The sequence below is a fragment of the Rhamphochromis sp. 'chilingali' genome, assembly GCF_963969265.1.
Source record: "Rhamphochromis sp. 'chilingali' genome assembly, chromosome: 8".
Classification (NCBI taxonomy): domain Eukaryota; kingdom Metazoa; phylum Chordata; class Actinopteri; order Cichliformes; family Cichlidae; genus Rhamphochromis; species Rhamphochromis sp. 'chilingali'.
The window spans coordinates 36,663,449-36,679,504 of NC_137935.1; the positions used below are offsets into that span (position 1 = coordinate 36,663,449).

Sequence of the window (16,056 nt, forward strand, 5' to 3'; positions counted from 1 at the left end):
TTACTGACCAGTAGTTATTTATGGTCAGTAAAGCTGATACTAGCCTGGTTACTTATTAGTTCTCAATGTAACATAATAGAAAACAGACAATATTTACAATAGAAACATATATTGCATATTTATGTTTATGGTGCAGTTGTGCAGGGGGCAGAGATATTGGATTAAATTATGGAATAAATAAGGGATAGATAACTTGTTATTTGTTACTATTAACAGTACATATAAAGACTGAGAGAGAAGGAGAGAGAGATATAACGAAATAGTCCGTACAGCACAGTTTGATTCAGCAGCACGTATGTCACATGTTTAAGTACATCTGTCTTGTAACATTTTTTTTTCAGTCTCTAGTGACAAAATATATGTGAACTATATGAAAGGGGAATTGTTTAAAGTAAAGTTTAAAAAAAGTATATTGGACTTGATTTAGTCCTTGGGGTTACAGGAAGTTGTCGCTGCCATATTTAGCTGCTTTGTTGTAGATTCCTTATAGGCTTCCTTCAGATTTTAGCCCAAGTGTTGCAATGGAACCGAGCTGGAGTACGTTTTTATTTCAAGTAAGTGGCACAGTCTCCATAAACGTTTGCCATAAAGCGTAAATATTGTTTGCTAAATGGGTTTTATCCGTTTCTGAAATTACTAAGAGTTAGCCAAGAAAAACAAAGGTGTTAGCGATACCCTGCTAGATAGCTCCGCTGAGTGGTTTCCTGTAACGAACTGCTAACTAGCTTTGTCGAATCCAAGAGCTCCAGACTTTGTGTTGCCAACTTAGATACAGTATAGTCTTGGTATCAGTTAAATAGCCAGAAATCTGTGTCGGTTCATAATTTGCAATTTGTACCATTTACAGCTTAATGGTCACATTATGTGACTATAAAGCTAATTTGTAGCTCGGATTTTGGTGATGCGCGCGCTAGCAAATTAGCTTTAAGCAAAGCTTTTGCTATTGTATATAGGTAAGCTAAGCTAATAGGCTAACGGATTCGCTAACCAGACACTTTTCCCGTGTGCACCGTGGCTATTGCAATAGTACAGAGGGTTAACAAAGCAAGAAAGCGGTGGGGAGCTTAAGCTCTTGACTGGCCCCGTTAACAAGAACGGAGCTAACCCTAGCACTATAACTAAGGGGCTACTTAGCACGCCAAGAGAAGTGATTAAATCACATTCAAGGCTCCAAACGTTACCCTTTATCTTATCAATGATCAATAGCCACGACTTGCAAACTAGAAAAATAAACTATAAAGTCATCTGGTTCATTAGTTTTGTAAGTAAGTTCAGAATCAATTCACATGCTGTTTGATCATTTAATCTTGTTTTGAGAAACGAAAAGGAGGTTGTAAATTGTATATAGTCTATATGCCGAATAAATTAAGTTTTATGAAATAATCCCATATTATAGAAGGTCGGTGTTTAATTTTTGCTTAATTTTTACTGTCCGCAGTCAACTTTGTATCTGTTTAAGTATAACTGACACGCACTATTTTTATAGTGTATCATGTTCTCTGAACAACTGGTATTAAATCTACACTTTGTGTACATCTTAACTGCAAAACCTTAAGAAACCCTGCGCCATAACCTGATATTTTTTTTCTAGTCTTTTCATGAGATCTGAATATAAACAGCAAGACAATATTTACCTGCATCAATATAAGATTTGTAGACATGCCAACAGTTTTTCAAATAGGAGTCTTACCATAATTAATCTATACATTGTATTAACAGTGGCAGTTGTACAATTTTTTTTCCATTATCTTATTTAATGATGTTTAGCTTAGAAGATTTGTATAAATATTTTTTTGGAGCAGCATGATAGAGCAGCTGGCAAGCAAGCTTTATTTGTCACATACACAATCATACAGAGTACATGGGTCTATCCAGGACCCTTACTGGATACCCGCTCCAAAGGTGTGTAGTCTTACTACTACACTATCCAGCAATCTACTCTACTTGTTGTTGCTCGGAAAGGAGGAATTTGGCCAACCCATGCCAATTGCTAAAATGCTAATACAAATGCGGTACTAAATAGTCATGATAGGTAAAGTGAGCCTTTGTGAATCAGTGAAAAAGCAATTACGCTGCGATTGTGCCAAGGTTTTAAATCAGTTCTACAGCCATCTTGACAGGGACACCTGCTGGCCATTGTGGCTATGATCACATATTGAAAATTATATTTGGTGATCATTGCAAAATTCTAAACAAAGCTATATACTATACCAGGGTTGCAGCAGAAGTCACCTGACATTCGTTCACACCACAACAAAATCAATCACATCAACATAAAAAACATAAGCACACAATATGCAGACTCTTGCATCCTTCATTGCACTTTGTTCTTTGCTTTTAGTTCTTATTAGCTAACATTCACACACATACTCTGAGGGATGCATCGGAGACCAACTTTGGGTTATTAACTTTCCCAAGGATATTTGGCATGCAGACTGCGGGAGCCAGGCATCATTGATGACCGGCTGTACCTCCTGAGCTACGCCCCCCCCCCCCCCCCCCCCCCCCCAAACTTGGCAACCTGTTGGTCATGTTGAGAAATCTGATGGCTTGTAGAATAAATTTCATTTGAACCTGCTTTTTCAATATCAATAATTATGATCAATGTATGTTTTGGAAAACTCCTTATACAACACAGTAAGAAAAGTGTTCAAATATTGAAAGAGTTAAAATAGTTAAATAATGTAATGCCTATACTACCCCCTCGTATTGTGTTAATTAATTCAGTGCATCCAGTTCATAAAATAAAATGTATTGAGAAAAGGTTGCTAATTTCTATTTATATTTTGATAAGTTTTGAGGATTTGAATGTTGCCTACTTTATTAGGTAAGTTAAGCATAGGCCACAGCAATCAGTGTGGAAGATGTTTGATGCTGATAACGCTTACGGAAATTTAAAATGAATAAGAAAAGTATCAATGGCTATATTTGTCATATGTAAATGTTTGTATAGAAAAATATTAGTTTTCAAGTTGCTTTCAGGCTGGGTTGGCTTTCTGTGAGTTTGCAGTGTCATCAGGTTTTGCTCTACATTGTCAAAAACAGCCACGAAGCAGCAGGTAAGCCACCGGGATGAATTGCACCAAAATCTGAGTTAGCTGTGATCACATGATGTGGGGTTTTGGACCGCACTTTGGAACAGTGTTTCAAAACATTTGTGGTTTATAAGCTTGACACAGGGTTGAAATGTCAGTGTTGATGGTTACTTCCTTTTTTGTAAAAAAAAAAAAAACATGGCTGGGAGCGCCAGTGCGACCAGCCGTTTGAGTAAAAAAGAAAAAAATCTCCGCAACTCTGAAAGTCTCTGTGTGGTCAACAACAGACACACATTATATCATATCATATTTTAAGTTAAAATTTCAGCTCAGCGAAGAACTTTGATCACAGGAACTTTTTCAGTACCATATTTTTTTGGACTGTAAGGTGCACTTAAAATACAGACTTCATACAAATGTGTGCCTTATGTATGAATTCCGGTTGTGCTTACTGACCGCGAAATGATTTTATGTGGTAACTGGCACTCAAAAATCTGTCAAAATGTTTTAAGTACAACTTTGGTAAGCTTTGAAACCGCACCACTTGATGGGTTGTTCACGCATTATGGCTACAGTAGTCGGGAGCCTCACAGAGTAATATGTACCATGCCTCAGCATAATATTACCGTTAGGGCTGGGACATATTATACCGTTCACGGTAATACCGGTACAATGATACACAACGATAAGAAAATAAAATTTCACGATAGAATTTGGGTAAAACGCGCATGCGCAGTTCCTTGGTTTTCATACGCACATTGCCGAAAAAGCATGGCGGCAACGGAGAATGAGAAGGGGGGAAAAACGGATTGTTGAGTGAAACAGATGACCCAGAATCGGTTTGTAAAAATGGTGCAACTTCAGTGATGTGAAACTGGTTTGGTGTTTGTCCATCAGAAACAACACGGGAATAGAGCAGCTGTGATAGAATACAGCATTAATGAATCAATGGTACAGAAGTGGAGGAAGCAAGAAGAATGAGTTGAGTAAAGTTGGACTTACCTGACTGCTTTGTTTCGCTTAATCTGCGGCGCACTTTATGGGCCGAAAAATACTTTTTTATTTGGCACACTGCAGTTTAATGTTGCAAAGCACCTCTTTTTAACTTTAGTGGATATTATACATGGTTATGCTCAGGATATTTCAGCCCATTTCCACTAGAAATGCCTTTTGGTTAAACTTTAAGCAAGGAATTTGCATTTGCACATAAATGCACATTAAAAAAAAACAGCTGCTTGTTGAAAATAAATTGATGGGGTTTTTTTGCGCTAGTAAAGTTGTGGAGTTATATTTTGTATTTTGTCTCGCATTAATTATATCGTCAGTTATATCGTTATTGCAAATTTTCAAATGTATATAGTGATAAATATTTTTGGTCATATCGCCCTGCTCTAATTACTGTATTGTGTGTATGTAAGGACCCCAAAATGGCACCTTTTAAGAGACATGCTTACAAAGCGGATTTCAAACTAGAATGAGTTGAGTAAAGTTTGACTTATCTGACTGTTTGGTTTTGCTTAATGCGCCTTATAATCCAGTGCACCTTATGATCCAAAAAATATGGTAACTTATGTTTCTTGTAAAAATGTGCTCCAAATAAAGAAGTTTGTTGACAAGCTTGTTAGTTAATCATATACAAGTCAATATTGCCTGTATGGACAGCAATTTTTTTTTAAATTTTTTTTTTTTATAAAGTGTACATTTAAATCTGCGGTGTTAAACAATGCAGTTGAGAAATTCGGGTGCACCTAAGAAAAAAAAAGTTAGGCGCACCAGTGCAGGGCATGCAGTCTGACAACATCACATTTTAGTACCTGCTCAGATTGCTTGGAACACCCATTCGAGCAGGTACTATTTTAGTACCTAGTACCAGGTACTATGACCTAATTGGAAAAACCTGAAACCTGTGGTAAATATGTACCAGTGACTGTAGAAAAGATTGCCGACTTGGTTGCACTTCTTCCCATTATACAAAAATGAAGCCAAAATGTCCTGTTTGTGGAAGCTGCCATGTTGCACTTTTGAAGCCAGAATCTGCGCAGTAGTGACTTGAGGTGTAGTGGCTGCCTCGTGCTCCTGCCCACACACCCGCACACATACATTTAGTTTTAGTTGTGTGGATGCCGAAAGGCATCCACACTATTGTTTTCCTGTTTCTCTTTATTCTTTATCCTTTATTATTCTTCAAGTTGCCACTTTCTTTGCCGCTTAACTACTCCCTCAGTTTTCAGCCGTTTTTCACCATTCAAACTCTAAACTGTTCAGCTCTTTCTCCTGATGCCTGCTATGACTTTTGGTAGTCATAACTTTTATACTTTTTCAGATATTAAGCTTTTTATGTCATTTTTTTGGCCCATTTTGCTGAATAGGACCACATTATCAGTGTGATCACAAGTTTTGCTTGCTTGGCTGAGCCATGTTTTAGCTCAGTGAGATAAGCAGCCGTTCTCAGAGTAGGAGGCCCGGGTTCAAATCCAGGTTGTGGCAACATTTCTTTCACTTAACAGTTAAACTTTTTAAACTCTTTTCAACACAAATTTCAGCTTTTTCACCGCTTATCAGCACAATTTTCAGTTTTTTCTGCTGTTTTCAGCACAAATCCAAGCTTTTTAAGCTGTTTTCAGCAAAAAAAACTTCTTTTCAGCAGATTTCTGCTCATTCAACTCTTTTCAGCAGATTTCTGCTCATTCAACTCTTTTCAGCAGAAATTCTGCTGATTAAACTCTTTTCAGCAGAAATTCTTCTTATTCACCTCTTATCAGCACAATTCTCAGCCTCGTCTGCTCATTTCAGCACAATTATCAGTCTCTCCACCTCTTCTTTGTCAGAAAGATGTTGGTGCAGTGAGATGAGAACCTGCCTTGAGTACCAGAAGGGCCAGGTTCGAATCCTGCTCAGAGCAACATTTTTTGCTTTTTTTTTTTTTTTTCAGCTTTTTTCAGCAGACATCTTCAGCGTTAAGGCATCCACACAGCATTTTCGCAGGAAATGCAAATTTTTCTAGTTTCATTTGTCATCTCATCCGATAAGTGCTGCAGATAATCACCAGAGCAGAAAATGTTTGTATCATCAGCAAATGGTACCTTTTTTTTTTTTTTTTTTTTTTTAACCGCTTTGAACACTTTACAAATGTCATTAATGTATAAGTTTAAGAATTTGGGGCCTAAAACTCACCCCTGCAGTACACCACAAGCAGTGTCCATACGTAAGGAGCAACAACCATTTAATTTCACAAACTCCTTCCTGTCTCTTAAAAAACTCAAACCCAATTTAAAATTACCCCCTGGTGTCCTTTATTTCAGTACAATAGCACATGTATGGCTTTAGTTTTTGTTGGTTTTTCCCCACATACTGTATGACCTTAAAAATCAGTAGTAGTAGTAGTAGTAAAAAAGGCTTTTACTGTGAAAACCACAAACATATTTAATAAACCTTTTACTCCTCAGCCGTAAAAGACTGATGGGGTATTGTCGTCGCCCTACTAGGCGGGCAGCATGAGCACCCAAGTTTGTGAATGTGAAAACTCAAGAATGAAGTCACCTAGGTTTTTCACCATATGTCAGGAGTGGGCAACTCCAGGCCTCAAGGGCCAGTGTCCTGCAGGCTTTAGATATCACCCTGGATCAACACACCTGAATCACATGATTAGTTCATGTGTTTGATCAAAGACTCATCTAAAACCTGCAGGACACCGGCCCTCGAGGCCTGGAGTTGCCCACCCCTGCCATTGCTGCATTTACTAAGTTTCAAATGACCTTGACCCCAAAGTTAAGGTTAGAAGTCACATTTTCTGAAAATCTTATGAATGTGATAACTCGAGAACAAGGCAGCGTAGGATTTTTAAATTAATACCGATAGGCATGTCTACAAGGAGGCTATAGGGTAGCACTGGTGGTCATCAGTATTTTTTTTTTTTTTTGTTATTTTTTGAAATTCTATTTATTAATGTTTTTTAATTTGTAGCATTTCTATGATCCTCATGACCGTTAGAGTAGATGCACAGTACTTTCTTAACTTTACTAATCCTTGATGATATGTGTATCTATTAACATAATTTTCAAAGGTCCTCTTCTTGATTTTTATTTTGTTTTATTTTGTTATTACAGCAGGCCAATGAGGCTCTGCATCACCAACACCAAGTAGCTGGAAACAGCCTGTTGCCTCTTCTTAATTCTGGGACAGAGCCACCTGATCAGAAACCAGTGCTGCCAATCCCGTTGGACCAGAAACCACCTGTCAGTGCTACAGAACTTCTTAAAAACAATGTGGCTACTGGGGCTGTTGGAGGAGTTGGTGAAGTGGCTCCAGTTGCTGTGGTTAAAAAGGAACCTAAGTCAAAGACTCCCTTTATCTGTGGCTACTGCAACAAAGCTTTCCGGGACAGCTACCATCTACGGCGGCACGAGTCTTGCCACACTGGCGTTAAGATGGTGTCACGGCCTAAGAAGGCTCAGACTGCTCCTACCATGGTGCCACTCATATCCACTGTACCACGTGAGAATAGTGGAAATCCGTCATACATAACTACTGTAGCCACAGGTGTCCTGACTACAGCAACAACATCAGCATCCACAGGCACTAGCAGCATGACCCCAATGCAACACCAACAACTACAGAGCATCCCTAAAAAGCCTCCCAAGCCAGTGAAAAAGAACCATGGTTGTGACATGTGTGGTAAGGCCTTCAGAGATGTGTATCACCTCAATCGCCACAAGCTGTCACACTCAGACGAAAAGCCGTTTGAATGTCCCATCTGTCAGCAGAGGTTTAAAAGGAAGGATCGCATGACATACCATGTCCGCTCCCATGATGGGGGAGTTCACAAGCCCTACATCTGTTCTGTCTGTGGGAAGGGCTTCTCTAGGTATGTGGTTCTGATTTCTCTATTGTTATAGTTCTTCTAAATTTGTACAATTTAAGGAATCATAATTGTTACACTACACTGTTTTTGAGGGATCACACTAATAGCCAGCCCCCCCCCCCTTCAATTTTATATTTCAGTTTTAGGCTGTAGACAGGCTGCTGTCGCACTGTTTTTTCCATTTGAGGGTACACACTGTTTTGGTTTTGGGTTTTTTTTGGGGGGGGGGTTGTTGTTGTTGTTGTTTTTTTCTTTCCTTTTTTTTTTTTTTTCTCTTTTCTTCATTTACGTATTTATTTCTGTCATTATTCATGAGTGCATATGTAATATCCCAATGCCAGTATTGACAGAGGACAGAAAAATGGGGGGGGATATGAAAGAATAAGAGGGCAGAGCAACTAGTGCAGAAAGAAAAAATTTATATCTCAAACAAGTGGCACCTAAAAAGAAAAGGGGCCTAAGCCACTAGTCTTGTGTCGGTTGCAAACGAAACGGCTCCTAGAGTCGGATCTTTGAAGTGAACAAAGGGTGTTTTTTGTTTGTTTGTTTTCTTTCTCTCACCCTCTCTCTCTCACTTTTTTTTTTTTTTTTTTTTTTTTTTTTTTTTTTTTCTCTCGCTTCACGCCCACATGAGCCTTGTATTTGCCGTGAACAGGGGGGGGGGGTAGCTACACTCCCAATAGCAGAGAGAGGGGGAGAGAGAGAGAGAGAGGGAGGGGGGGGAGGGGGAGAGAGAGGGGGGGGGAGAGAGCGAGGGGGGGGGGGGAGAGAGCGAGCGAGAGAGAGAGAGGGAAAACACTCTTCCAAAAAATCATCACAGGCCTATATGATAGAGAACGTGCATCTTCTTTTTGTTTTGCATATTTTAATTTATATTTTATTGTGTTGTGGTTTGCAGTGTTTTGTGTTGTTTCACTTTAAATTTGTTTAAAAGGAAAAAGCTGAAAATTTAAATAGAAGTTGAAATGTAAATAGTTGTTTTTTTGTATTTTATAATTTATTTTTTACATTTTATGTGGAGTGACCGGTCAAAGCGGGCACGCTTCATTTTGCGTAACTATTTCTAAATCCCTGTAAAACTGCAACCACATAAGCTAGAGCAATAATTTTTTTTGGCATATGAAACCAGAGGAATTTCATGCCATCACCTTGTCCCAAGTCATGGTTTCCTTCCACATATGGCCTTGCAAAAATTTCCTAAAAAGCATTTGTAGCAACAAAAACATAATATTCTAGAAACATGCTTTGCCGATCCAATCAGCTGTTCATAACACTTCCTACGTTGGAATAGACGTCAGCGTGAACTATCGCATGTCTGCCATTGCCTGCCCAAAACCTGAAGTTATGTAAATGTAGTTTCTTACCTTCGGGGCCGTATAATCCTATACTGGTGCTTTTAAATCATGTTGACTTGATGCTTTTCTGTATCGTTTCTGGGATGCTTAGAACTCAAATTGCACTGCTGGAAATAGTTTATTTTGATGCACATGCTGGTTTTTGTTTTGTTTTTTTTGGTTTTTTTTGCAAATTTACATTATAATATTTATTTTCGATTTTCCTGCAGTATATTAAAATTGATGTCTCCAAAAAAAAAAAAAACTATGAAGACACTCAAAATAAATTTCCTGTGGTGGGAAACTGTTTTGTAACTTTTTTGTATTTACAGTTTTGAGGGATAAACCACTTAAATTTCTCGAACTAGAAATATGTTTTGTTTGTTTTTTTGTTTTTGTTTTTTTTAAAGATTTTCAATTTTTTTTTTTTTTCTAGTTTATTGCACTTTCTTGTAATTTATGTAGTTACTATAGACTTAATGCATACATATTATTAACATTTGGGATATAACAATTGTATTGATGTTTAGCAACTTGAAATGCTCCCAAAAATGGTACTACAGCATGTAAAGACATAAAAATAAGCTCTGGCGGACTTGGCTCTATGCTAGGTCTTAAAGGGATAAATAAAAGCATATTTATGTATAAACATATATAAATAAAAAAACATTTTTTTTACATTAGTAATTCATTTTGTGCATAAATTTATATTGTTGCTGATAATAAATTAATTAACAAAGCAACAAAACAACCTGAAGAGCCGGTTGGGATCCAAAAGACTCGGCTCTTTTTAGTGAATGGAGCCGAAGCAGAGTTGAGTATGTGGGTTGCGCACACAAAAAAAAATTAACAGATCTCCACTGCCAATGCTAAACAACCTATTCTGCTATGGACTCTTCTTTGGTGTCATTTCTTGGATTGAATAATTGAAGTTTAAAGAAAGACATATTGGCAATTTAACAATTTATTCATTTAACAAACAATGGTCAAAAGCATGTGGAAGAACCATATATATCCATAACAGCCTGGCACCACCTCTTCATTCTTGTCATCAGCTTAGTTCCTGCTTGGGGATGGCATTTCATTCTTCAACCAGGATTTTTCGCAAGTCGGTCAACATTGTTGTGTATGTTACTCTGGCATGAACAGCACATCCAAGCTCATTCCACAAGTGTTCATTGGGGTTGAGGTCAGCACTGCAAGCAGGCTATTCCAGCCCCTCCAACTCAAAATTCTCTGATAAGCCCTGTTTTGTGTGGACGAGCATTGTCATCTTGGAGGATATACAGTCCCGATCACCAGTTTATGACTACTTGAAAATGGCCAAAAAATAATAATTTGCATGGTTGGATCTTAACATGGTTCCAATCTAGTGCTGGGCCATATTATACTGTTCACGGTAATACCGGTACAATGTTAGGCAACGATAAGAAAATGAAATATCGCGATAGAATATGGGTAAATGCGCAGTGCCTTTTGTTTTCATACACACATGAACGAAAAAGCATGGTGGCAACGGAGAATGAGAAGGGAGAAAGCAGATCGTTGAGTGAAACGGATGAACCAGAATTGGTTTGTAAAAATGGTGCCACTTCAGTGATGTGGAACTGGTTCGGTGTTTATCCATCAGATGCCCACCAAAGCACTTTTTTTTCTTTTTTTTGGGGGGGGGGGTAGAACATGCAAGCAGGCGTTGTTATTGCCGTATTTGTCAGACTAAGGTGCTCGTCATTCTTGGAGTAATCTGGGTCCTAAACTCCGTCCTCTTCAGGTCCCAAAGTCAAACGAACACTGCAGCATCACTGAGAGTTAAAAACTGTCTAAATTCTTTCATCTTTAATAAAATGATCAGCATTGCTGCTTTACCAGGTGTAACTATGAAGTTTAACATCCAGGCATCTATGAAAACAGCTAGCGACACAGCTATGTTTGCATAACAAACACAGTGAAGCTGGAGGATCAACGCTAACACTTTCCACTTTCCACTCGATAAAAGTTAACGTGAAGGTTCCTGATGGTTAGAGACAAATGCAATCTCATGGCAGGATGCTGTAAACGGGCCAAACTTCAGTTAGAAGAACAACTGAGATAATCCATCCACAATATGAGGTTAGTCATTAATATACTGCAACAACATGGGAATAGAGCAGCTGTGATAGAATACACCATTAATAAATCAATGGTACGGAAGTGGAGGAAGCAAGAAGAATGAGTTGAATAAAGTTTTATTTATCTGTCTGCTTTGTTTCGCTTAATGTGCCTTATAATCCTGTGCACCTTATGGTCCGAAAAATGCGTATTTGACTTTTTTATTTGGCACACTGCAGTTTAATGTTGCAAAGCACCTCTTTTTAACTTCAGTGGATATTATACATGGTTATGCTCAGGATATATCAGCCCATTTCTACTGGAAATGCCTTTTGGTTAAACTTTCAGCAAGGAATTTGCATTTACACTGTTACATTTTTATATAGCTTTAATACACATAAAAACAGCTTGTTTAAGTGAAAATAAATAAATGGGGGGGGTTTTGTGCACTAGTAAAGTTGTGGAGTTGTATTTTGTATCGCATCAATTATATCGTCAGTTATATCGTTATTGCAAATTTTCAAATACATATCGTGATAAATATTTTTGGCCATATCACCCTGCTCTAGTTCCAAGTTGAGCTCCAACGTGCAACAAGAAGAAATGGGAGTCAGATAAAACATTTTTAGGAGCATGCAATTTATTGAAAACAAGAATGAAACTGCTGATCAAAAGTTTAGGACCACACCTCCAAAAAAAAATCCCCACAGAAATTAGAGTTTCAAACATGAACTCAGTAGTGAGTAGCTCCAACCTTATTGTTGATCACTTCAAAAATTCATTTTGGCATGCTTGATGCAAGCGTTTCCATGTGGTGAGTGGAAACATTTCTCCAAGTGGTGAAGACGGCTGCACGAAGGGCATCTACTGTCTGGAACTGTTGTCCATTTTTGTAAACTTCCCTTGCAGTCTATCCCCTAAGGTTCTCAATTGGATTTAGATCAGGGGAACACGCAGGATGGTGATCCAAAAGAGTGATGGTATTCTCCTGGAAGAAGTCCCTTTTCTTGTGGGCATTGTGTACTGTAGTGTCGTCCTGTTGAGGAAAAAAAAAACAAACCCAGTGGACATAGCCTACAGCCATTTGACGCCCCTGCACCTCCTGAAGCTCCATTGTTCCACTGAAGGAAAAAGCACCCCAGACTACTATGACGCCCCCTCCACTGTGGTGCATAGAAAACATCTCAGGTTTTTGTCATGCCAATAATGTTGGGAAACCATCAGGACCATCAAGGTTAAAAATAAATAAATAAAAAATTTCTCATCAAAGAATAAATCCCCAAAGGTTGATTCTGTTCATCTGGATGTAGCGTTTTCAGTGGAAGAAATGTTTTGTCACTCATCCAGGTGACTTCTTCAGTCTCAGCTGACTGCAGCTTTCCCCAATCTTAAAAAACATTACATAATGACTGAAACTAGCACCACTGAAAGAACACTGGGCTCCGAGGTCAGTTCATTCATCATAATTATGCCCACTGATCAAAGACCACTGATCAATTGCCATGAGTACCATTCACAGAGAGTTGAGGAATGGCTGCAATCATAGCATTGTAAGATGGCAAAAAATGTACCCTTAGGCCCCCTCCTCGATTCAGAGATGGTCTTTCCCTTTTCACATAACTGGCCTCCTTGACTCCACGCCTAAACCAGCATTCCTCCTTGTCCAGAATGTGTACATCCTCATTATTGAAAGAGTGTCCACTGGCCTGTAGGTGTAAATAGACTGCAGAGTCCTGGCCTGACGAGATAGCTCTTCTGTGTTCTGTCTATGTTACTCTGTTTGTGACGGGGGAACCGATCCTTGGGGTGGACCAGTTTTTGGCGCAGCGTGTTTTGGGGTTTAAAAGCCACAGAGACGCGGTGTTTAGAAGTTTGAGTTTTGAAACAGTCCTTAGATCAGACCTTACCAAAGTGTGGGGCCATTGGCGCGGTATGAAAAGGGGGGGGGAAAAAACAAACGTTTGGACACTGCTAGCACGGGTGGCCACACAAACACAAAGCAGGAGCTGAAGCATAGCTGAATATGTTTCCAAACCAACTTCATTCTAAGCCAAAGACTAGAAAATATGGTGAAGCATATCTTCCCTTTGGTTTCACCTGCACAAGTGCCGAGGTAGGTCTCCCCTTCAGAATTGGTTTTCCCTTCGTCGGGAGCAGCACTGGGATGTTCAAATCACAGACAAACAGTATCCCACATTCTTGATTTTTAGTTCGCAAACACTTCTCATAATAACTAACTACTCCTGACATTTTTGGAGGTTTTAGCTCTTTATACAGTAAAGTTACAGTGGGATACAAATAATATCAGGCTGATCCTGCCACGATTTGTTCACCCTGTCCAAATCACGGACAAACAGTATCCTACAACTGTTTATGTTTTTGAACCCGTTTTGCACAGAGAGGCATTTTTTTTGAAAAATGTATTGATAGCAATGTTGAATATTATTACACAGGAAAAAAACAACTACACGTAAAATAATTACACCGTGATGCCTCTGCCTTTCTAAATAGAGGGACAGTGACTGCGTGTGTGTATGTAAGCGTGTAAAACTGCAGATATTCAGCTTAACAGTATTTTCTCTATCTGCCATTCTGCTATTCATCTCATGTAAACAATAACGTGGCGCACAGCGTGACGTGAAAAAAGGCACATAACTTTGACATTGCGTGACGAACTCTGTATTCCTCGTCCACACGTAAACGCAAAAAAGGAGTTTTTAAAAAATCTCAGTTTTTGGTGATTCGAAACGCCGTTTGTGTGGACGAAACAGCTGCGTTTTCAAAAATACAGGTGGTGTGGACGTAGCATAAAAGAGTTAGTAGTTTATTTTATTACTACCTGTAATTTATTGCAGTTTACTTGTATTAGCTTAATTGTTTACTAAATGTTTGAGGTGTGAAATAAACAAAATATGGGTGTGTGTGGTTGGAGGATGCGTTAGTGCGTGTGCACGTGGGGTGGGGGGCGCGAACATTTTTCTTGTAAAACAAAGGGGGGCCTAGCAAAAAGCGTTTGGGAACTACTGCCTTAGATGATAAAAACAGTTCTGAACCAGTCATTTGGAGTGATGCTCTAGCAACACTGAACTGTCAAATATGACACTGAGGTTTCTGATGCTTGATTAAACAGAACAGTCTTAAGCAGCTGATATGCGGCCTAATTTCTGAAATCATATGGTCATGAGCAATAATCAAAGTTCTTTTTTTTTTCTTTTCTTTTTTTTTTAATTTAACTGGAAGAAGTTGTTTTAACCACTGCTTGATATCTGTCAGGCAATTACTTAAACTAGACAATTTTACAAAACTAAAGAGACTTTGAAAGAAAAGTATAACTGGATGTCATCAGCATAGAGATAATGGGAATTATTATTGTAATGCCTAATGATTTGGCCTGGGGGGTAAATATTGACCAAAAAGAGAATCAGACCCAAGACAGATCCCTGAGGTACCCCACAAGGCAAAACTGTCGTTTCAGACGTCACTTGATTCACAAAAACGGCAAAAGATCTCTCAGATATGACATAAACTATTTTAAAACAAAACCAGTAATCTCAAACAGTCCTTGAGCCTATTAATCATAATACTATGATCAATGGTATCAAAGGCAGAGGCTAGGTCCAACAGAACCAGAACTGTGTACTCTCCAGTGCAGCCATCACGATGTCACTAGACACTTAAAGTAAAGACGTTTCAGTGGAGTGCAATTTGCTAAAACCAGACTGAAAAATGTCCATAACATTATTTTTCTCCAAGAAATAGTTGTTTTGCTACTGTTTATTTCCCCAACATTTTTAACACAAAAAGCAGTTTGGATATTGGCCTGTAACTGTTTGGAGACTGATCCAAATGAGGTTTGTTTAATATTTGCTCAACAACAGCATGTTTAAAGAAGCTGGGAAGTAAGCCAGTATGAAGAGAAGTATTCATCATTTCCACTAAACAGGGGCCAATTGTCAAAGACACTAATGAAAAATGCAGCAGGTAGGACAACAAGAGGGCGTGAAGTTGGTTTCAAATGACCAAGCAGAGCCCTGATTTACTGTAATGTAACAGGAGCAAAGAAGGACCAAGTATCAAAGGAAAGCAAATTGTAAGCATGATACCGAGCACACTGTGGGGCAATATTAGACTTGATGGCAGTGACCTTATTTGGGAAGTTCTTCCCTCAGTGATGGTGTTGGTGACCGTCCTCACTCAACCTGAGCTATGACATGCTGGCTGACAGGGTCAACACACTGTTTGGCTTCAATGTCAGCTGTTGAGATTTGAGGGAGTACTAAGGCTACGTCCACACTATCTGGAGCATGTACAAACTGATATTAATGTTTTTTAGGGGTGTCAAAATTGAGAGCAATCAAAACAACTGCTATATAATGCACTCCACTATCTTTGTTTAATTGGTCACATGACTGCATCACATGACTGAAATGCATCATCGTTTTAGAAAGTCTGCGTTTTCGAGTGTCCACACTGTGATGGGACAGCTCCGTTTTGAAATGTATGCGTTTTCGAGAGCCTTTTCAAAACGCTGCGTTTTTCCTTGGGGGAAAACGCCGTCTCAGTGTGGACGGGAGGCCAAAATGGAGAGAAAACGATCGGTTTTTGTTTGAAAACGCATTAGTGTGGACGAAGCCTAAGAAAGCGACCTGGATGTCATTCGTGAAACTGTCAGCCAGACTGTTTCACGAATGTGGACAAAGATAACACAAAAGCAAGTTTCATAAAGATGTTCTCTCCT

General features: G+C 38.8%; 1 protein-coding gene across 3 annotated transcripts in view; it reads left to right on the forward strand.

Annotated features, from left to right (window-relative positions):
* The first annotated feature begins 404 nt into the window (after window positions 1-404).
* The window catches only part of LOC308401750 (vascular endothelial zinc finger 1-like), a 33,218-nt gene continuing 17,566 nt past the window's right edge, over window positions 405-16,056 (forward strand). For all 3 annotated transcript variants that reach the window (XM_080890129.1, XM_080890130.1, XM_080890131.1), the window contains exons 1-2: window positions 405-554; window positions 7,142-7,899. In XM_080890129.1, coding sequence (XP_080746255.1) covers window positions 522-554; window positions 7,142-7,899 — 791 coding nt within the window. In that variant the 5' untranslated portion in view covers window positions 405-521. The remainder of the gene's footprint in view (window positions 555-7,141; window positions 7,900-16,056) is intronic.